The sequence below is a fragment of the Lutjanus erythropterus genome, chromosome 6 (assembly GCF_056507025.1).
Source record: "Lutjanus erythropterus isolate fLutEry1 chromosome 6, fLutEry1.hap2, whole genome shotgun sequence".
NCBI lineage: Eukaryota > Metazoa > Chordata > Actinopteri > Lutjaniformes > Lutjanidae > Lutjanus > Lutjanus erythropterus.
Window position 1 is genome coordinate 33,773,720 of NC_139322.1, and position 23,349 is coordinate 33,797,068.

General features: G+C 40.1%; 1 protein-coding gene across 1 annotated transcript in view; it reads right to left on the reverse strand.

Moving 5' to 3' along the window:
- Window positions 1–5,651: 5,651 nt before the first annotated feature.
- The window catches only part of ctnnbl1 (catenin, beta like 1), a 79,521-nt gene continuing 61,823 nt past the window's right edge, over window positions 5,652–23,349 (reverse strand). The window contains exons 14-16 of the mRNA XM_084721750.1: window positions 15,749–15,886; window positions 14,480–14,552; window positions 5,652–6,157 (exon numbers count right to left, since the gene is read on the reverse strand). Coding sequence (XP_084577876.1) covers window positions 6,069–6,157; window positions 14,480–14,552; window positions 15,749–15,886 — 300 coding nt within the window. The 3' untranslated portion in view covers window positions 5,652–6,068. The remainder of the gene's footprint in view (window positions 6,158–14,479; window positions 14,553–15,748; window positions 15,887–23,349) is intronic.

A 23,349-nucleotide genomic window follows, 5' to 3' on the forward strand; every position in this document is an offset into this window, starting at 1 on the left:
CTCTGCCACTGTTTCCTCTGGTACTTTAAGCTTCCATTAATATGGGAAAAGACATTGTAAAGCAGCCTTCCGCTGTCAGCATCATTACACTGAGTGTCTGCTGTCTGTATGAGCTTGTTCATGGCCAGATATGTCAGCTCCAAGTCTGCTGGTTGGATTGAACGCAGATACCCGTCATGTACAGTGATCTCACCTGACAGTGGACACAAGTGGGTGAAGCCCATTACTTGATTGCTCATGTTTTTTGTTTTTGACATAAGGTGTTCCTATCAGGTTTACCTCACTTTCACTGATGGTGTGAGGACCACTAGACACACCAGGTTTTATAACAGGAAAATTTCAGCCCCAGTTAATTTAATTGCAATGGAATTACAGCAATCAGCAATCAACGTTGGTAAAGTGAAAAAAATGCAGATGATCTCAACTGTGCTGACCTTTTAGGGGACAGAGAGGGAGTATAAAATGGAGGAAAATATTATATTAGCCTTACATGATTAGTGCGTGTGGTGTGTGTCTGCGTAAACAACAGGCAGATTTTCGGCACCTAATTTCTCCTACAACTAAATCCATCAGACTAAAATTTCTTGTACACATTTATGACTGTATGGTCAAGGACCTGAAATGGTTGTGGTGATTCACAGTTGAAAAACCTTTATATAACCTTGACCAGCTGCTGACTCCTCACTTCTTTTAACTGTCCAGTTGGGGCGACCAGTCATTAACAACTGCTAGGCTAAAACAAGGCTTACCTACTAGCAGCGTTGGGGAGTTACTGAGAAAAAATATGTAATCAACATACAACAGTTACTAATCAAAATGCAAGTGTTTACAGAAGGGTTACATCCAAATATTCTTTTCAGATGCGTCTCTACAGCTGCCACCTTGCAGAGGTGTTCTGGTCCGGTAGAAAATGCCAAACTTTTGTGCTGCTTTTGGTCATAAAGCTGAAGTATTGGACAAATTCTAATTTGGACATAATAGAAGAAAAGGGATTACAAAAGTTATTACAATTCTTCCTGAGAGTGACATGAAAATCTGTACCCTATCAGGCCAATTCATCTAATTTGGTCAATCTGGATTGTAATGGATGACAAACCAGCAGACCAAAATTCCACAGAGCCAATATTCTAGCAAAAACAACAACTGTATCTCTTAGCTTCACAGTTGCACCCAAATAAAGATGTTACTGTTGAGCTTGATTTTCATATCCTGAAGGTCTGTTTACAGCAAAGCTTTAAATTGTGATGCCCCTGTTTTACACACTTTATCACTCCCTGCGCTTATTCTCAATAACAGCATACCTTCTCCTCTCAGTCCCTACTAAGAGAGAGGAGCCCAAAAGCACAGCGGTGCACCGTGTTTGCACTCAGTCATTCGGAAAATACAATTATTCTCCTTCCCCTCGGCTGTGAAATTGCTGTACAACCGCTGTTAAACACGCCGCAGTCATAATCACTGATAAGAGATGCATGGGGCTGGGCCTCCTCTGCCAATACAATATGCAAACGACGCCCTGCCGTTCTACCCATCTTGTTACTGAGCGACATTAGAGTTCCTAAAGATACTTAGGAAAGGCACCAGATGTGACAGCTGTCAGTGAGCCGCCCCCTCCCGTTCCCTCAGAGCCGCCTCCTGCCAGGATTATGGTCAAGGATCCAGCGAAGGCGTGATACAATAAATGAGTGATTAATAATGCAGACATATACCATAGACAAGAGACGCTAATACGAATTGATGCTGCTTCTGGTTAATCAAGATGATTTATTATCATCATATAACACAGGGCTGCAAAACCAGTTGTAGCTGCTTCATGCTACACACACATATAATACAGATAATTAATTCCATTCACAATAAAATAGGATAGATATGTTAAATAAAGTAAAATAAAACAATATATACAGTTATTAACATATGTACATGAACAGAAATAAAGCCAGGAAATAATCCTGTAGTGAATTTTTTGAATATTCTCCTCAGACATCATCCAGGAGCAGCCTTAAGTCCAAGCTGTAGCATGGCTCTTATCCCTGCTCTCCTCCACTCCTCCTGAGGTGGTCTGCGGCGGTGCGTCTAGCTGATCTGGCTGCTGGTTGAAAGTGATGCCGTTTGCATCGGGGCCCACTGCTCTTTAATTCAGGCTTCCTTTTCCATCACCTATGAGTGTATTTCTGTCACAGGTGATACACGTTTCAGCAATAAAGCCGAAAAGATAACAGATTAAAGGAGAGAAGTAGTGTAAATTAGAGGAGCTACTGTCCGCAGTGTTGTGCAATATTCTGTTGTATGTCTCCAACTATGATGTGCGACTCATTATGTCAGCTTTCATGTATCCTGTGTGAGGCAGCACATTGAGCTGAGTATGCCCACATGACCACCGGTTGCATTCATTTGCTCACATACCAAATGCAATGTGCGGTTTGTTGTGACCAAAAAAATCTGGATCAGCTAAAGACAACTGACAAATACACTTTCAAGTAGTTCCATTTTTAATATTCAATTTTTGGTGCTTTTCATGTCTTTATTAGACAGGACGGCTGAAGCGAGGGCAGGAAAACAGCCACAGGACAGGGTCAAACTCATGGCCGCTGCAGAGGACTCACAGCTTCAGTACATTAGACCAGCGCTCACAAAGCAGTTCCATTTAGTGGTTATGGCATTTAAACGCCCGCTCTGCTTCAAAGTGGCAAACAGGAGACATCTAACTCAGAGAAGAGGAAGGGAAATTCTCAGTCACCTGACTCCATATATCATCAGTTATTTATAGTTTACCTGAAACATTATTCCCTGTTTGTTTCAATTGTCAGACTTGTGCATGACTTCAGGTTAAAATGTTGACAGGACGGTTAGTGAGGTGCACAGCTGTGACATAAAAAGGCAGACAAACAACAGTCAGCTGGCTAACAAATGTACATAACTCATCATGACTGGCAAAAATACAGAACATGGCAACAATATGGCCGATAAACACAATTCAATGAATTATAAAGACTGAATCTCTTCTGACCGAAATCTTCTCAGTTTGACAGTTTCTTTCTTGACGTTGGAAAATTGGTTGACAAAACAGTCTCTATTCAAGGTCCTCTTACTTGCTTGTTCTGGAAATTTCTACCATTTCAAACCATCTTCATCTGATGAAATTTGGTTATTGGTTGTTGCATTATCAAACATTTCTTTGCACATGCTTAGGTCATGGTTTGCAGCTTTATTTTATTAAAGAAAGAAAGCAGAAGCACCTTAGGTTAAGAGGAAAAACAAATTTCATATGAACAAATGCTGTACACATAATTTATTATTTAATAAAGGAAATTTTTCTCAAGTCTTAATTTTTCTGTTTGCCACAATAACGCCGTAATAAATATCATATCTTGTACTTTTTAATTATGGTATGACCATGCCAGGAGTTTTTGGTATTGTTATTTCCCTAATTTAAACAGAATAAAAACCAATGAATCTAACTAGACGTTCAACCAACCAATCAACTTAAGAGCCACTCCGGAAGTATGTTTCTTTAATTTTTCTTACTGAATACAGCAAATATAACAACTTAGCCAGCACGAAAAAGGAAATGCAATGCTCTAATAATGCAATGAAAAAAATATGGATATTTACTGCAGCAGATCCTGTAGTGAACAAATGTTACATTTCATTGTAAAATAAATTTTAGATCATATTGTCAAATTGTATTAGCAAACAGCTCTTTTCCTTCAGGGTTAGACAGTCAGGCATCAGTGGCTGCTTATTGAAGACAGCAGGAGATGAATCTTATTTTGATGTTGAAGCCAGCTGTACAATTGATCTAATTTATATTTTTAAAAAAAACTGTTCCCTAATGTGCTATTTGATATGAATCGTTGTAATTTTCATAGCATACAGTTGTGTCAGATGGACTAAAAATAATGGTTAAGCTCTTCATTACAAGCGAAAACATCCGTCTTTATTTCCTCTATGCACTGATTCTCTCTTGCGCTCAAAATGATGTAGTAATTGTTATTGTTTGCTTGTTTTTTTTGTTTCTAAGAAACATAAAGATGGCAAAGATACAGTGAAGTATGCTGCACAAGACAGGGAGAATAATAGAGTAGGTTTGTGTATATACAGCTCTACCATAATACACCTCCACACTGATGTGTGTGAACAGCGTCACAAAGAAAAACAGCAGTGGGCTGAGAGCTCCGGGAGGCTGCCGAGATCCAGCAGTGGGTGGGTTCAGACAAGTAAAGAAGAAGCAGGTCTGCCTTTCTGCAAGGAAGCTGCAGATATAGGTTTGTTGTCTCCATCTGTGCCTGTGTGCAACAGCAACCAAGCGTAGGCTGAGACGGTTATCAACAAGCTGTGCCAATCTCGCTCACTAAACCATGACATTAATCAAACAAACCAAACATGCAATCAGGATTTTATTACCAAATGTTTTATTAGAAAATATTTTACACGGAAATCCAAAACAAACAGACCAGGTAAAGTGGGAGAGCCGAGGGAGAGATTAAGTTAGCAGATCTCTGCAAAGTCTGTCCATAATTACCCTGCAGTGTTCAACACTACAGTACAGAAAATAAACAGTAGCTCTGAGTTCATCTCATGTTCGCTGTGTTTCAGTCGAGATACAATGCTTCTTCTCCGACAGCGAGCAGGTTCACATGCACAGCAATCACTAGATTTTAAAGCTACTACAAAGAGGTTTTAACTGGTTGCAAAAACAGTCTCAATTTATTACTGTTGCCTCTATATGATGTGCATAAGTTGATGAGACCATCCATGAAAAGAATGGCTATTTTGTATATTGTCGCTGTCGAATACAAAACATCTGTGTCCGAAATGTCAACTTTTCAGGAGCTGAGAAAAACAGCCATGCTTTCAGCTTTGTGGCAAAGCATTTTCAGATGATCCAGTGGCTTTGTGAATGGTTTGTTTGGCTTAAGATATAGGAAAAGTGTCTCAACTCATGAAGGAGCATTCCCTCCTTTAGTTTTAGCAAAAAATTCTTTTTTTTTTTTTTTTTTTTTTTACAGGACAGCGATGATTGTTGTTCTCAATGGCTGCCACTGGCTCATTTCATATGAATTCTCAGTGAAATTATATAAAATGAGCCTGAGTTTACATTTTTCCAGAGTTAAAGTGAGTGTAGCTGGTTAAAAAGAAGCAGAAGGAGATTTTTATTTAGATATGTTTGTTTTTGATGTTATATTTAATAATTATTACAATTAAAATACCATCACTTTTGTCCACAGGGGGCTCAAAAATCAACAAAATGTTTAGGTTCCTTGTAGTAGCTTTAACTGATCCTAATCTGGTATGTAAAGCTTGTGTTTAATAAATGACTTAGATGGAATTAAGTGAAAATATGAATTAGAAATGATAATTTCCCTTTGACATATATAAAGATGACAGCTTGGTGGTTGGCGGCACAATTGCAAAAGAACTACAAAATCGAAGTACAAGTCAAATAAATTTTCCCCAAAGATGGTTTCTGTCTTTTTAGGTAGCTCTTATCACTTCAGTGTTCAACTGATCATCTTTCTGGTGTGTTGAGGTTTCACATCATGATTGACAGCTGAGCTGAGCTGAGCTGAGCTGGCCGTTTGTATGGGTGGGACCTCGATACCACAGCTCCAACCCTGATCACCACTACACACACTCTGCCTCTCTACCAAGGTGTACAGTTCTTGTACAGTAGAGGGGCGTCATCCATCTTTATTTATAGTCAATGGTATATCCAATAAGTTGAGTTTCCTTTTTCCCCCATGTTGGATATAAAAGATGCAAGCAAGGTGAAGGTCAAAATGGGAAGGTAAACCAGGTTATTTGAAGAATTTACACCTCTTTAAACCATAAAAAACTGGTAATCACAGTATTATTGTGCATGTAAACCTACCCGGTGGCTTCAGTTACAGAATGTTATAGAAAAACAGACCACTGGCTTTTAGTTCTTATATGGTCACAGTCACCATCAGTCCAAATCAGAGCAGTGCAGCTTCAATGTTTTCATGTGTAAGAACATATTGTTTGTCTATGAGTGTGAGTGTGTGTGTGTGTGTGTGTGAGAGAGAGAGAGAGATAAAAAAGTGAGACTAAAAGTTGTCTACGAGGTCCATGATCCTCTTCCGTTCAGCCTCTTTGAACTCATCGCTCTTCCCATCTCCGATGCTCTCGGCGTACTCTGAAACAGACATAAGAAAAGTCGGAGGATTAGTTGAGTTGACAGCACAGGCACGGCGGCTGTTTGACCTCTGAGGTTACAGAGAACATCATCAACATTTGAATAGGAAAATAAATTTGTTGTTCAATAACAGCTAATGTTAGCATTCAACCACTTCCTAGCTAATGTTACGTTACGTATATAGTGTTACACAATACAGTAGGAAAGGCGTAAATTAATTCTGAAATATTGACACACATCTTGGACACATTGATTTAAGCCTGGAAGTAAAAGACACTGGATGTAATCAAGCTTGTAGTGTAGGCCAACGTTAATGTTGACTGTCGTTCTGTCTCTTCACCTGACCACAAAATAGTTTGGATTACATCAACACAAAAATGTGTCAGTGTGCGTGATGTCTGTAATATTAGCTAGGAAGTGGCAGAGTGCTAACGTTAGCTGTTGCCCGATGGTAGCTAATGGGTTACCAAATATGTTGTTTTAGTTTGACTTATGGCCCAGTGTCCCTTCAAATTTTCATGATCCATTTTGTTCAGTTGCTGATCGATCATGAAGCGGTTAAATGATAACGTTTTGTCAGATTCTCTATGCTTAAACAATTTGCAGCCTTCAACAATGAGCGCTGACTGTGACGTCAGACAAAAATGGCTGCTGTGTGAATATTAGGGAATATTCATTTTCAGACACAATCATGCAAAAATGTTACATATTATTCCCTCAAATTACCACAAACTAACACAGTGAACCTGAGTTCAGTTGCCCTTTTTTCCATCCATCCATCCAGCCTTGTTCCTCAGTGGGAAATTTGAGCAATGACTTCTCCTTCCTCCATTTATAATACTTAAAAATGAGAAAGAACAAGTCAAGAGATGCTGTAACTTCAGGGAAGAGAGAATCCTTTTCAGTCGATCTCATTGTACTCACTTATGAATAACAGCAAAGTTAAGCTATTCTTTGTATTTCAAAGGACAAATCTGAAGAACATGGTGCTTTAAGAGCTACCATTATTCAATACCCTTTCACTCCAGTCTAGACTGTCTCTAGTATGTCCATTACTTCCTAACAAAAGTAAAATTACAAGCTCTTTCTTTGAAAAGATGCTTATATATCTTGAGAGGTCGATGACAGCGACAGTGCTGAAATGCACCCCGTGCCGTGAAGCGTTACAGTCCAGGTGAACTGTGCAGTGCTCTTTGTACATCATTGTGTGCTTCTGAGCGTTTGACTGTTTTCTTCATTTCTTGCGTCTGCCTCCCACACAAGGCCTTCGAGACCGTCAGTCGGTCGATTTGTGAGTCTAATGTGCAGAAAGAGAAAGTTGCAGCTGCCGCAGCCCCGGTGGAGTCCGGGCGTTCGCTCCGTCTCTCAGCCAGCCTCTGAGGCAGGGATTACACATTAAACCCAGGGATGTTGAGACAGAAAGATGAAAAAGACTGCTTTTCTCTGCAGAGAGGAGAGAATGAAGGGGGCTTTCCTGACAACAGCCCACAGGGTTTAGAGGGACGGAACACGGCTGTCAACGACACCGAGCAGATTTTGTTTTTTTTGCGGAGGGGAGGGATGTTTTTATGTTATTAGGTAGTACATAAAAGACAGTGGCAGACATAATGGGACTGAGGAGAGACCTGAGAGATATTGTGGAAGAACACTACCTGTCTTTATGAGCTCTGGAGGAACACACAAACATACTTTAACTTTCTGGTTTATTACAGATTGGAACTTATTCTCGTAGTTTTGACCATCATTTGTCTGACTTAAAAACACTGGACAATTGCTAATTACTGAGATCTGGAAACATGGTGCCATCACTGTAAGAAAGAATGATTGGGCAAGAAATGTGCACTCAGATATTTGATCAAACAGCCACTAGTTTAGCCTGGTTATCTAAACCACTTTACTTGAAGGTAAAGCTGAAAGTGAGGGCATCCAAATTGTCTGCACAGAGAAACCACGAGTACACACAACTACAGCAGGTAAAGCAAGCCTCTGAGGGAGGCCAGAAGTCTAACCTACTTTTACAATCCACTTACATTTCATTTCAACTTAACTAAAAAAGTTTAGACTTATTTAAAACCTGTCCGATTGTCTGACTGCTCTTAATGTCAACTCCTTTCCTGATTGCAACAATAGTGATATCATCACCAATAGGACTGAAAGCCAAAACTACCAAAAAGACCCAGGTTTTAATCAACCAGAATTATCCTTTATGGTATCCAAGATTAAAACCACTGGTTTAATGTGTAACAATACACTAATCAGCTGCAACATTAAACCATCCTGTCTAATGTTGTAACAACGTGCAGCACCCCCCCCCCCCCCCCAAAAAAAAAAAACAGTTCTGACCCAACTAGGCATAAGCTCAACAATAGCTCAGATTCTTTAACTCTTCTAAGTTGTGGGGTGGGACCTTAATCAGACTTGTTGTTCCAGCACATCCCACAGATGCTCAAACATTTTCCAAAATTTGGAGGTCAAGTCAACTTTCTTCCATTTTTCCTGACGCTCACATGCTCATCACAGGTGCTTCTGGCAGTGGACAGGGGTCCACAGTGTGGACATACTGACCGTTCTGTGGTTGTGCAGCCTCATACAGAGCAATCTGCAGTGCACCTTTTGTTCTGACACTTTTCAGAGCCAGCAATAATTTTTTCAGCAATTTGTGCTACAGTAGCTCCTCTGTGGGATCGGACCAGATGGGCAAGCCTTTGCTCCCCATGTGCATCAAACGACCCTGCCGCCATTATAGCAGAGGTTCTTTCTTTGACCATTTTTTGTAGGTACTAACCACTGCAACACCCCAAAAGCCCTGGCGTTCTGGAGATGTTCTGACCCAGACGTCTAGCCATCACAATCTGACACTTCTCAGAGTCACTCAGATCCTTACACTTGCTCATTTGTTTCTGCTTCCAACACATAAACTTGAAGAACTGACTGATCACTTGCTGCCTAAATGCCATGTTTGACAAGTGCCATTATACTGAGATGATCAATGTTATTTAATTTAGCAGTTAGTGGTTTTAATGTTGTGGCTGATTAGTGTATAATGTATTTAATTAGCTTATCATATTACATTTTAATTTCGCAGTGAAATAAAAAGTACATTATTTCTTTCTGTCTGATGTTTAGAAGGATTAAAGTAGCATAAAATGGAAATTTCCTCAAGAAAAGCACAAGCACCTCTAAATTACACTCAAGTACAGTATTTGAGTAAATGTACTTACTTTGCACCACTGCATGACAGAGTAGAGAATAAATCATGCAGGTATGTTTTTAAGTCAAGAGCAACATCAGATATGAGCAGAGTCAGAAGGGAGGCAGACCAGGACAGTACGTGAACAGTTTGTTGAGATATAAGTTTTCAGTTCAGAAGACACAGTGTGACAGTCCAACTCTGGAGCACAGAGGTCACTCCATCATTGGGTATTCTGAGGAGAGCTGGGACAAGAGACACCACAAAGTTGGGAGTAAAGTTATAGAAGTGTAAGGATGGACCACTGTCTGGAGGTATGGGGGTGTAAGTTTGCAGATATGCAGCCTTGAATGGCAGCACTGGGGATCTGAATTTGATCCACGGAGGTGTGGGATGTTACTGAGCTAAAAAAAAATGGCAGAATTTTAAGGTTGACTGAGAAAAGCAGGTAGGGTGACGCGGAGAGAGCGACTCAACAAAAACGTAAAAACCCACAGCTTCTTTCACTGCTGGCCTGTCATTGTGCCTGTGTGTGTGTTTCCATGTCTATAAATGGCGGCGCAGTCAGCCACACAGACAGAAAGGTCAGAGATTCGGTGACTCTTCAACTCTCTGCAGAACCTTTTCTTTGGCATGCTGGTACTCTCTCCTTCTGTCACCACGGCAACGCGGCAGAGGACAATACAGTACTGAGCATCGCCATTACTCAGGTCAGTGACTGGGACTGATCTGCCATGAGTACAAGGAGAATCATTTCCAGGAGCAGTCTTTGCAGCAGCAGCCAAGGATGGGGACACACTGTAGGACTTAGAGTGTGATTACAGCCGCAGCTGGGATACCACGACTCATTTAAAATACTCTATATACCAGCCTGAAACTGGTCTGGTCCGGCTGCATGAACGACAGCTGGCATACATCCTGTAGCGTGTTAATCTAACCACCATAATGCTTTTGAAAGTAGCAGAGATCATCACTGATGCAAATTAGTTGACTCACAGAAAACAACAGCCGTTTTCGTATTTTCTAACATCACCCTTCATGTTCATCTCAAACATGAAGGGTCTAATAAGCTGTCTTTAGGTGTGAAGATTTGAAGAACAGACAAATATAGACGTGCAAGGTATAAAGTAATGAAATACATGTCTAAAATATGACCAATAAAAGGACACCTTGAGAAAAATCACCAGCTAATTTGGACGGTTACATTTAACCAGCCATCTGCAGGGCTGTTTGTTACAATAACAGTTTCCAGGGCTTTACAAGGAAACCACCAGCATTAACAAGTATAGCAGGTGTGGCAAACAAATCAAAGAGCCATACTGTTGCGGCATAGTACTTCATTTTGTCCGACAGCTTCTGTAACTTTCTGAAACTGATGATCCGACATTCGCAGCCACTTCACGCACTGCTTGGCCAGCCGTATGGTGCTGAGAAGGCGCCAGAGTTTGAACTCGAGCTCTTTTTTCATTCTTGACACAACTATTTCTGTCAGTTTTCATGTGAACAGTCGTGTGCAACACTGACTTTCTTCCAGAAGGGACTGTCTGAAAATGTGGAAAGTTAGACCTGAATTTTAATGATGTTCCCTCTCTCTCTGTGATCGTTGGCTTTTGACTCCTCCTTCAAGTGTGGCCATTCGGAACAACTATAAACACCTTTTCCTTCTGTCGAGGTTGGACAAACGCTGCACTAACAAGTTCGGTTTCAGCATGACCTGACCCCATGGCAAAGAAGAAAACGAGCTTGTCACTGGAGCAGATCTCTATAGCTGATCTTGTAGTGTTGCCTAGAGCTGTGGACTGTAACAAGTCAACCAGGAAGTACATCACCTGACTGCTCCCAATTTGTATTCTTGTCATATACAGTTATTTCTCAGAGCTCCATTATGTCTTGGTCATGCTACATGATTTTCAGTGTTGTCAGATCATTGTACTGTTCACAATACAGAACTTTATGTCTAGTAATCAGAAATCTTGAAGTCAATGTGATCACACATTACATTTTTACCAGGAGGAATCACCAATGAGTCTGCCTGGTCTTCAAAATACGTGCTAAAATTAACATTGAGGCTTGAGCGATATCTATTTTCATACATTCACACCTTACTGGCATTTTACCAGGGTATATGGTATTATGTGTGAAACGGCTCAACTCTACTCCACTGCAGATAGAAGGCTATTCCCTTAATGTCATCATAACAACGCCATTCCTGTAATTGGGAAACAACACATTCAGAAGCTCTGCTTTGGTCTTGAGAAGCTGCAGCCTTTATTCTCCAAAAAACAAAAAAACCTCAAACCTAGTAGTAGACTGCAAGTTGCTCTCTCGTTCAATGCTACTCTGACCAATCAGAAGTCTGCAGTGATTGCTGGCTTACCAGCTTTTCAGCAGGTCTAAACCCAAAATACACCCAGGGCAGAGGCACTTTTCTTTTTTATGAGTTAATCATGTAACTTTATCCCCCAGACGCGTTGTTACTTGACTCAGCCGCACTGCCTTGTCCACCAGTAGAGAGACTGACCTCTGGTGGCGTGTGCTAAACACTACAATACATTATCTCCATTCTGCATCTCCGAATCAGTTTAAAATACATATTATGCTCATTTTTGGGTTCGCATTTTTATTTGGGAGTTCTAACTGAACTGGTTTACAGGTTTTAATGTTCATAAAACACATTATTTTTCTTATACTAAAATCATGTAGTGTGAATTTGCCTTTAGCATCATCTAAAAGAATAGATTCAGTGTCATCATTTACAAGCAGTCTGAGTCCTCTATGATTACACCAAGCCTAACTACCTGTGACATAACCTACCTAAAGTTTCTGGAGTGGGAAGTCTCACAGTGGGTTTTCACAACATTAGTGAAATCAATGTTCCTCGTTCCAGCGTGCTTAGCCTTCCTTCCTGCAGAGCTGCTTCTCATTCAGCGAGCTAAAACCATTCAGGTCAAGATGGCAGAGTCAGCGACACACTCTGCATGTGCTTAACCTTTTTCTGCAGTTTCACATTGGGCGCGTGGGGCACTTGAAATGGTAGAGGGCTCCCAGTGTGGCCTAACCGAAAGGGTGAGGGCACACACTCTGACACACACACACATAAAAAGCGGCGATGTAATGGAGTTACACTGTGCAGATACACACACACAGCCCATAAAAACACACACATACATAAACACAAATAAATAAATAAGTTGCATCAAGATCATACAAGGACAAGTACACACAACATGCACATCAATATGTATAAAGTGCTACATCTGAATACACACATGCAAGGGCACACTTGAATACAAGATGCTCACTGAACAGGCACATGCCTGCATAGACTTTCTCTCAGATATGAAAAAAAAATGTACATGAAAGCAAGCAAGGACAAGTGGCACACATAAATATGTAGACAGGCTGAAGGCAAACATTATATGCACACACAAACATAAAATATTATGTTAGTAAGCACAAACATACTGTTGAAACCGCCCGGACAAGCAAGGCACATGTGTATGCAAATATACAGATGAGTGGAGCACATTCTCTCTCTCACACACACACACACACACACACACACATTGAGGGCTGGAGAATTGCCATGCTTGCTGGCACCGCCATGCGTGACGGATGGCTCTATCTACGGTGCTACATGCCACCAGGAGCCAGAGGGTGTATGAACGGAGGCTCGTCCTCGAGCTTCACCCGACAATGATACAGGAAGGATGGATGTCACACCGGGAGGAAAATAACACACCTGCCAGGTCTTTGAAAACCGAACAGAAAACAAATACGACGGGACAGGAAATCTTTGGAAACGGGCGGGAAAAAAAACACACAATGACTGACAGACGGTCTCGGCTCCTCACACAATGACAAGATGATTAAATTACAATGAATATTTGCACTCCAGGATGCATTTCTGCATATTGTTTTACCATCTGTACCCAGGTAACTTGACTAAAAAGATCACTTGTGTACACACACGTTTGTTTATTGCTGCGATAACTTTAAAATTAAATTAGTTTTCCTTCTGCATTTTAAATCTAATATTATTATCCATCTTATCACCTCTTCTTCTGCTCCAACAGATCTCCCATTTTCCACAAGGAGGGTGCTGTGTGACCAAAACTACTTATCTTGAAAGAAAAGCAAATGAGAGTTGTGTTTTGACACCGCAGTTTTAAAGTTTGGCCCCTTTTTCCTTTGTTCTACAGAATAAGGAAGAATGACATTATTCATAGTATTTTATTATATTCCAACATGAGCGCTTTGGCAGGCAAACAGCGTGGGCTCCCTATCAAACAACAACCACAGCCAAAGAGCAGTGATTATACCAACATTTCCCCCTGAAATGTTGTTTCCTTGCCAGGGCGAGAAGCTCTCGGAAACAGGATTTTAAAAAATATGTCAATGAAATGCTTCTTTGAAAGTAATATGAATTCTTCCAGATGCAGCGGTAGCCTCTGTAGATATTATGTGTATTTTCAGCCTGTTCCATTCAGATGTGAGTTTATGGGACAGAGCCAGGTCGACCTGTAGATCTGATTCACAGTTTTACTCTACCATTTAGGTAATTTCCAGTCATTCAACTTAAACAGACAAATGCAGTAAAATATTGGTGGTGAAGTGTTTTGACAGTAACTGCACATAAGGTCATTTCTTAAAATCACATTATATGCCTTCACTGAAGAAAGCACCTTTATTTGAGACAGGCTATTAACAGAGTCAGAACTGAATTCTTAATTTTTTTATGATATATTATATCGTATTTTAGTAGCCTGTTATGTTAATATGTTCCTGAATTCCTCCATATGTTATGTTACATGTTCTTTCATATGTTAATTACTCCACATGGTTCACATTAAAAGTTGCTCGCAGTGAGTGAGAGGAGTGTTTCTGTTTGACCTGACTGTGTTGTTATACAGGGCGGCTGGAGCTCAGGAGGTAGAGCAGCACCTCGCATGGCAGCCTCTGCCATCAGTGTATGAATGTGTGTTTGAATGGGTTAAAGTTGATGTGTTGTAAAGCACTTAGAAGCGCTGTCTATTTGCCATTAATACGGTGAAAGGAAATCTGTACATGGCCATAAGTAAGTGCCGGATTTTATTTGAGTAAAGACAGTATTAAAGAAAATAGTTACTTACCCCTCATGATGTGGCGCACTACTTTGACAGATCCTCCTCTTAGGTTGAGAATTTGATGGACCCTCTGCTGCAGCTAAATGCAGAGAAAAAGAGGATCAGGAACATCTGGACCCAAATTAAAATCCATTTTTGCTAAAAAATGAATTCGTATATCCTTGGTGTTTGTTTTGACTCGTTCATTATTTGGTCAAGATTGTGTTTACTAAAAAGAATACATTTACATTAAGCATCTCTCTTTTGTCAAATGTAAAAGAATCACAAAACTGGCTGTGCAGGCCCTGCTAATGTCTCTGTACATCAATCAGTACTGATGGTAAGAAGTTAAGGTAACTAGCTTTCACTTTCATTGTTAGTTTGTATAACTTGGTTACTTCAACAGCATGGTGGATCCAATCAAATGCTGAATGATGTCAAGATTTATCTTACATCAAAGTTCATTGCTAATACTTTTGTATCAGGATTATTATTATTATTATTATTATTATTATTTAAAGCCCTGTATCAATGTTCATAGGCTGTTCAGGGTTATAATGTGTTTTGGGCTGCAACTAACAATTATTTTCAAAGTCGTTTAATTGGTTGATTATTTTCTCGATTAATAGTTACTTCTTTTAAAATGCAAAAAATCGTGAAAATGTCCTTAAATGTCTTGCTTTACTCGCAACTCAAACATACTGTCATAAAGGAATAAAGAAACCAAAAATATTCAAATTAGAGAAACCAGAATGAGAGAAATTTGACTTTTTATTAAAAAAAAAAATTACCAGTTAATAGATTATCAAAGTTGTTGGTGATTAATTGTTGCAGATCTAAACCTGCTGCAGTAAGTAGCACACCACAGAAACTGACAGCCCGTCTTTTCGCTTTCATATGTCAGTCAACCACTGCCTGCGGAAACACCCACTTGGAGACTTGAAGCTTGGATACTGTTTTCACAAACATGCCCCAAAACTTTTTTTTTTCTCCTTTTGAAGAAAAATCTAAACTACTACTTACTTTGAGAAAATGTAAAGGAGACAGTAATTAATGATTCCATTAAGTGATGTATTGCAGCTTTTTAAACAGCAGGTACAAAGTGTTTTTGTGTCTGAAACAACAAAAGTAGCACTGAAAGACTGCATGAGTGAGCCATTTGGCTGCAGTGCTCATAAAAACGATCTGACTCCTGTCTGCTTTTATGACTCGTCTGATAGTATGTCTTTACAATAATTAATCAGAGAGAAAACTCATTTGGCAAGCCACAATCAGTGTGTGTGTTTGTGTGTGTACCTGTGATATCCCCGAGTTGCTGATCTCCACCATAATGTAACAGTTCAACTGAAGGACGAACAAACCGGCATCCAGGCGGCGAAGGTAGAACTCATCCTCCATTGTGTCATCTAGGATCTCCCCCCGACGAACCATCTCCTGCACACACAGACACACACACACACACACACACACACACACACACACACACAAGGTAAAAACACTCAAAAGAAAACATGTTTGTATGCATGATGAGGTGAATAAATCACAATTTATTGTTTGTTGGTTTCTATTGTTCCCTGCGCACTTAAAACAGATTCACAAACACAGAAAATCAGAGACTAAGTTTAATTTAGGTGTTGTTTTTCAGCTTCTTCCACAAATCCATTTTCTCCATTGACCAGACACACAAATCAATTGATTTCACAGCTTAGCTGCAAAAAAAAAGCAGGGGCGGCACTGCCGGTGCTCACACACTCACACACTCACACATACATACACACTCTTGCATAGTTATCCATCTTAACAACCCTGTCAGTATGCCAATAACACAGTGCTGCCAATACGCACACAGCCCACATTAATCATCATTAGAGATTAAGAAGCGGACCTGAGGGGGAGAGGGGAGTCTGGAGTGTAAGCCACTGGAGTGGTACAGAAATACAGACAGTGTGTTAAATGTTTTGCTGTCACGCAGTTTTACCTCTTTGTATGGCCAGTGGATGGAAAGTTAAGGCCATACATACAAAGCATATACACTCAGTCTACATTCAAGTCTGTCCTTTTCTTCTGCAGCCTTACAGTTTGCACACTCCATGCTAATTTGCAATGTTAAAGAGGCTATACTAAAAGTAGGAATAGTGCTTTAGCATTTGTGTGTTGAGAAAATTTGTTCTTTTACTGTTGAACTAATTGCGCACTCAGTTTTTCACACAAAGCGGCGACCCTCACCCCATACTTATGAATGACTGAGCCTTTGAATTTCAACAAAAAACAATAAAGGTTTATCAGTTTGACCATTAAATATCCTGTCTATGTACTGTAGTCAATTGAATACAGTACAAAGACAAGTCAAAAAGATGTGCAGATCCTTGCATTCTGTTTTTATTTATGTTTTACACTGTTCAAACTTTATTGGAATTGGGGTTTGTAAATTGTCATTTCATGAAGATAATGCTGGCCATCAGTATTTCATTATCTTGAACAGTCTCATCTTTTTCTTAAAATGATTTCATTATTTAACGACTGCAGAACATTTCATACATAAACTAGCCAGTCAGCCAATCAGTTTAGTTCGTAGAAAGAAACTGAGTACTTGGTGATACATTTAAGCTTCATACTATAAGTCTACCTTACAGAATTGCAGTACTGACTATATTTGACTCGTACACTCACTTTGGCTCAATCTGTATCTGTTTCAGTCTAAAACAGGATGGCCCAGCACTGAAAAAACACCCCACAAAACCTGCTGGAGTATGTGACATAGTAAATCAAGAAAAAGGGCAACTTTTCAAAGCATTGCTAATGAAAACAAATAGCTTTCAGCGTCGAGCTAAAGGGTACCACACATGACATTTACATCCAAATGATTTAATCTCAGAGAAAATTAAAACTTTCAAACGGCCTTGCCCTTAAAGATCAATTACACAGTAAAACCCAATTATAGCTGAAGTTCAGCTCATTAACAGGCCTCAATCAAAGGGCAACTCTTGAGGACTACAGTTCAGGATAATTCAGCGAAAACCATCTGAGCTGCAGGTTGTACGGCTGGGATGCAAAACAACATTAATTTTTTGTCACACTGCTGTTGACAGCATGTCATCCTGCTTTAATGATTTCATCCTGAGGAAAAGGAAAGACAAGCAAATACAAGTCAGAGCAAAGCCCTACTGTACAGTGTCAACTGTAGCTTGTTAAAGATGCAAAACAATGCAGATAATTAAAGCAGGAACTTTTAATAAAGCCACTGAATGTAGGGCATTTGTCTCTTCTGTGTCCTCTGGGTAAAACACTGGCCCAGAATTCTGTTTTATTACAAAGTGCAGAGTTACTGCATTGTAAAATAGTCCCAAAGCCTGGCCTTGTTGCTGTCAACTAGCGCCCATTAAAGATGCAAAAAACCTGAAACAAAGCTATTTGAATGTAAACCCTGTTTCCTCTCTTTCCTGTAGGAAAAAAAAGATTATCTCTGTTTCCAGGACAACTCTGCTCATTATTCTGAGCCAATACAGTAGCTCCCGGCAAAGTTACACAAATTTCACTACCCAACTTCGGCAAGCATACAATACACAGGATGTAGGCCTAAACGGTTAACAGATAGGACACAATACATACATGATGTGACACCCGGGGGAGAGTGGAAAAACAGCATGCACATGTCCAACACAATCCCTGTGTTTGCATTTTCTCTCATTGTTTCACACAGGAAGCAAGTCTATTTCCTGTCTTCCTCATTACTGTTCATGACAACCACCGCAAAACAGAGCTGCAGGCACTGGCCTTGGACAACTCAATTACTGTAGATCCACGTTTCCATTACAGCATATGAGCTGCAGAGGGATGGGACCATATGAAACAATAGGATGGCAGTTAGCTTTATCATGTGTGCACTGGCAGAATTAGTGGAAACAGTTTAGTTGGCTGAAATTTGTATTAATTGAGACAAATTTGTATTAATTGAGACAAAGTAAAAGAAGACGATGGAAAGTCATCATCTATGTTGTAGATTTTATCTTTTGCTCATACATCAAAAGGAAAAATAATAATACTTGAATAATCATTACATGCTTTGTCCAGATGTTGCCTTCCATTCTGGAGTTTCCGTCCTCCTGGATAGTCTTTAAACATTCACAGATCAGATGAACAGGCATGATGAACCTGTGCCCAAATAAGGTCAGACTCAACACATCTACAACATTTAGAATTAGCCTATTGGTCTGCAAATCCAAACACAGTAAGTATGAATCTACAAGGTCTGAGACCACAGCTTAGGACCCTTTCTTCCCATTCCTTGCAGGGTCAGTGTTATGATAACAGTTACGTCTGCTCCTTTCAGAGAGACAAGACAAACAACACATCTCCGGCCTTGGCCGCCATAGCAACACTGTCAGGTTGTTCCCTTGTTTATCTGAAAGGAGAAGACAGCTTCATCTACTGTCTAGAAGGAAGACAAGAATTAGTGCGGCCTTCTCAATGACTCCAAGCCTTTGTATGACACCTAAAACTGGAAAATTCCCCAGATCATGAATCCTGTGGAGTAGCTCAACATCAAAATAGAACCATCCACATCGGTATGATGCTGACTAGGGTTGGGTGATTGGATGAATCACTGTCTATGATCACTGTCTATGATTACTGTCTATTTTTTGTCCGATTTTTTTAGAGTGATATTTTATATTGCTAATGTAATAGTCTGCAGAGTGACAGCCTCTGCTCTGCACCACACTCTCATCCAGCAGCACAGTACACAAGTATACACCCACTCAGCCGACCATGAGTGCTCTGAGCTGGGTGAGGAGTGAGAGGAAAACAGCCTGCAGAGTCAGACTCTTTTCTTTTCAGGCGGTGAATTAAGGATTTATTTTGACCAAACCAGAGTTAATGATTGTTGGAAGAGTGGACAGACTTAAAACAGACAGTTTTGGTGAGTTTTACATATTTTCTGTCAAGTTTAAATGAAGTGTGTTTTCTGAGGAGTTAACGAGCCAATTAAGGTCATCTTAGTTTGGTAAAAGAGAGAAACTCGAATTCAGAAGGTGAACGGTTTGTATTTCTCCATTTAAAATGGAAAATAGGTGTGAGGACATGTAATTTCTAGACACTTTGTGAGTTTATTTTGTCTATTGATGTAGTGAATATACGCAGCATGTGTAACAGAGTGAATTTGCCGCTTGCACACATCTCCCAGCTGAGACTGAAGAGGAGGAGAGGAGGTGGGAGGAGGGATGAAGATATTGTCAATCACAAATGGATGGGCTGACAGTGATCATTTGCATAACTTGAACATATCTCTCAACTATAATACAGACCTCCCACCAACCTCAGCCAGCTGTAACCAAATTGGATAATTAACTTTTTAAAATATGAACATGTGACAGTTCCTGAAGGAAAAATGTTCAAATGTTCAGTAGTAAAACATTATTTTTTGTTTTTTCTGACAGATGTCAGAAAATGCTGGTTTCCACCTCTAAAATATGTCTGTATGTTATTCTTTGGTCTCCTATTAACTTGAATATCTCTGGAATATAAGAAAACGAAACATCTTTAAGACATCATTTTGGGCTTTGTAAAACTGGGATGGGACATTTTTCACTCTTTTCTGACATTTTATAGACATTGCAACACTAGACTAAACATTACAATGAATGAAGTCTTTGCTGTTATTTGACAACTGCTAATAAATAAATCAATTTGTCAATGGCCTTTCACGTTGTTCACGACATTGACGCGACTTGTTGCAGTCTACAGCCTCACCACTAGATGCCACTAAATCCTACACAGAGGCCCTTTAAACAAATAGCTAAAAGTAATCCATAAACTGCTGAAATAGCTCAATGATCCCGCTTCTGCAACTTCAAGTGGTATTAGTCTGAATACATACTCGGCCAAAACTAACCTAAACACTGACTGACAGATTAATTGAGCAAAAAATCTGAGGTAATATCCACATTTTGCAGTGTTACTCAACACCAATTTTAACCATTTGGAAGATGATGGTTGGTGTTCACGTAGGGGGTTCATCTGATAGTAATGTAGGGTACAACAAACAAAAACAGAGTTGGGAACCACTGAGCTAGAGGCTAAAAAAAAAGATTTAATTAGTGGAACCATAAGAGACTAACAGCTTCCACCTGGATTCATCTGGTTAGCCTTCACTAATTCAGAAAAAAATCTCATGTTCCTGATGTCTTACATACTCGCTGTCTCAGTAAATCCTCCTGCTTTGCAAGTGCAAAATGTGTCGAGATTAGGATGTAAGTACCAAACTGACATACTTTTTTTCTGTGACCCTGCAGTCAGAGGCTCTGTTTAGTTATTTGCTGCACAAAGATTCTGCCTGGAAGGAAGATGTGGTTGTCAAAATGACAGAGGAGGAATAGGAGGGAGCTTGGGATGGGGACACTCCTCTTAAGCATTAACTTGGCAAGGACTAATATAGTATTAAGTGCTTCATCAGCTTCACCTCTATAGGAGACAAAATCTACCCGAATGCTAACCCAGTATATAATGTATAATCTTTCCATGTGTGTCTTGGGATGCAAGTGTGGCTTGCAAAGGAAAGGAAAAGCAGGAGAAGTGACATGACATCAGCCATGGAGGATCAAAGAAAGAAAAAAAATACAGTAACTAACAGAAGTATTTAAAAGCATGAGTAAACATATTCATAGCTTTTGCTTGCTGCTACTATCTGAATGAGCTAGAAGGGCTTCAAGGCAGCAGGGTTGACAGCTAAGACGATGAACCACTCTGGTATGTTGACTGACCAGGATTCAAGCAGTGTTAGATTGCCCAAAAGTGCACATCAGGCAGTTGATTAAAACAACTGACAAGTGCCGGGGGCCTTAAGAGCTGGTCCTGAAATGCATTAAACCACATAAATGCAAATTGTAGCTCCGAAACAAAGCATCTTGCTTCCAGCTTGATTGTGTTCAGAATCCATCAGCTCCCTGTAGAGGTGTAAGGTGAAAGAAACTACTTCTGGACATGTTTTTAGCCATGGCAGCGGTGAGGTTGCCTAGCATTACCAGACTCCCTCAGTTCCAATTATGATTTCCAAAGGGTACAGACCAAAATGCATCGGGAGGCAACTGGAAAGACCTCCAACCAACCAAAGCAACAAAACATGTGACGCGGCACTGCTGCCTGGTGACAAACTCTCAAATCGCAGCTTAACAGTGAATACAACAAATGTGTTTCTTAAAACACTTGAGGTGAGAAACAGGCAATGCTGTAACAGAATCTTGATTCTTGCTTCACGGTTTAATCTGCATTTCATGAGCCTTGTGCATCAAAGTGAGTGATGTCGCTGGACTGGTGACACTCCTCTTTCAGTCACTGTCTCACACCCGCCCCATATTGAATAAATCTTGACTGGTCCAACAAGAGCCAAGGCTGGTGGAAATTAGGGATGTTCCTGGTGACTAATTTCCCTTTCGATTAGTCTAACAGTAGGAAAACTCAGAAATGAGTTAAAATGTGCTCCATATTTACAGTTTTGAGAGAACAACATGACCAAAATCTGTCATTGTGATTGACACTAATTCTTTTTTTAGCACTGGCCCCATGGCCCAGCAAGCCCCTTAATTTGGTGGCCATTACAGTTTAGTACATTTTCGGTGGCCCAAATGCAAACTTATACAAAGCCAGCACAGGCTAGCTGAGCAAAACTGCCAGCACACACCACAGTGCGTTACATCCTTAGATGTGTCATATTCTAGCCTTCTGCTTCCATTCACTAATACAATTATTATTGCCATTGTCTTTTTTTCAGCCTTTTGTGATTTTGGTTCTTCTGCGAGCATCATGTTAGCAGTGTGCACACAAAGGCTAATGGCATGGGGATCAAGATCATTTTGGTGGCCACAGAGACACTTTTGGTGGCAACATGCCATGGTTAAAGTCAAACCCTGTATTTGCTGATGAAGAACGTAAGATGTGTCTGGTTATTTATTTACTCATTTTCAATCTTTGTTTCTTTTTTTCATTTACACTAAATCATCAATGCTGCTTAAAATAGAACCACAGGTGTCTCGTGGATACTTTACTTTTATGTTTTAGTCGTGGATTTTACCTATTTAAACAAGGAGAAACTGCATCTGTCAGTTTGTTAGTATGTGGACATTTATTGCTATTCTGTACCTCTGCAATAACTCTATACTCTACAGCAACAAGTGGACTTGTCAAGGAGAAAAAGAAAGAAAAACATTTTCAAATAAGGTGAAGTCAATTGCTGCACCCTCTGGGGAGCCTCACTGTAATGGAACCGGAGAGAAGATGTTCAACACACATGATGAATCAAGCCGGACCTTTGAATCTGTACGGGGAGTGGAGGGTTTTGAACCATGACAAGTGCATTAAATATTCATTATTGTGAGCGGTGGAAGTGGACATTTGGGATATTAAAACCCGAGTGGGCGCGGGCAGTGTGGCAGTATTCATTACAGCGGCTGAGCTTTGTCCACTTGTGAATTTTGACATTACGGCCAATATCTTTTGTGTGGCAGCCCGGTCCCTCTGGCAAACACCGGACGGAAAGGAAGCGGAGAAAGAATAACGTGTTGAAAGGAGGGATTGGACAAGTCAATTACTGCAACCTCAGGGGAGCCTGGCAGCCTGGCTACAGTACAGACAAAGTAATAAGCAGTGATTTTCAGTCTCAGTCCCTCTACTGTAACTCAGCCACATTGTGCGTGTGTGTTTGTGAGATGGGGTGTGTATGATTTATGGAAGGCTGTGTGTGCAGTGCGAGTGTTTTGTGTTTCAAAAACAATGTAGGTGTGTTTGTGCCTCTGTATAACGTGTGTATGAGGAATATGTGTGCATCTTTGAACACAAACTTATATTTGGGTGTGTTTTCTTTAATATATGTTTATTAAGTTTTGTCTGACTGTGTATAGGAGTGT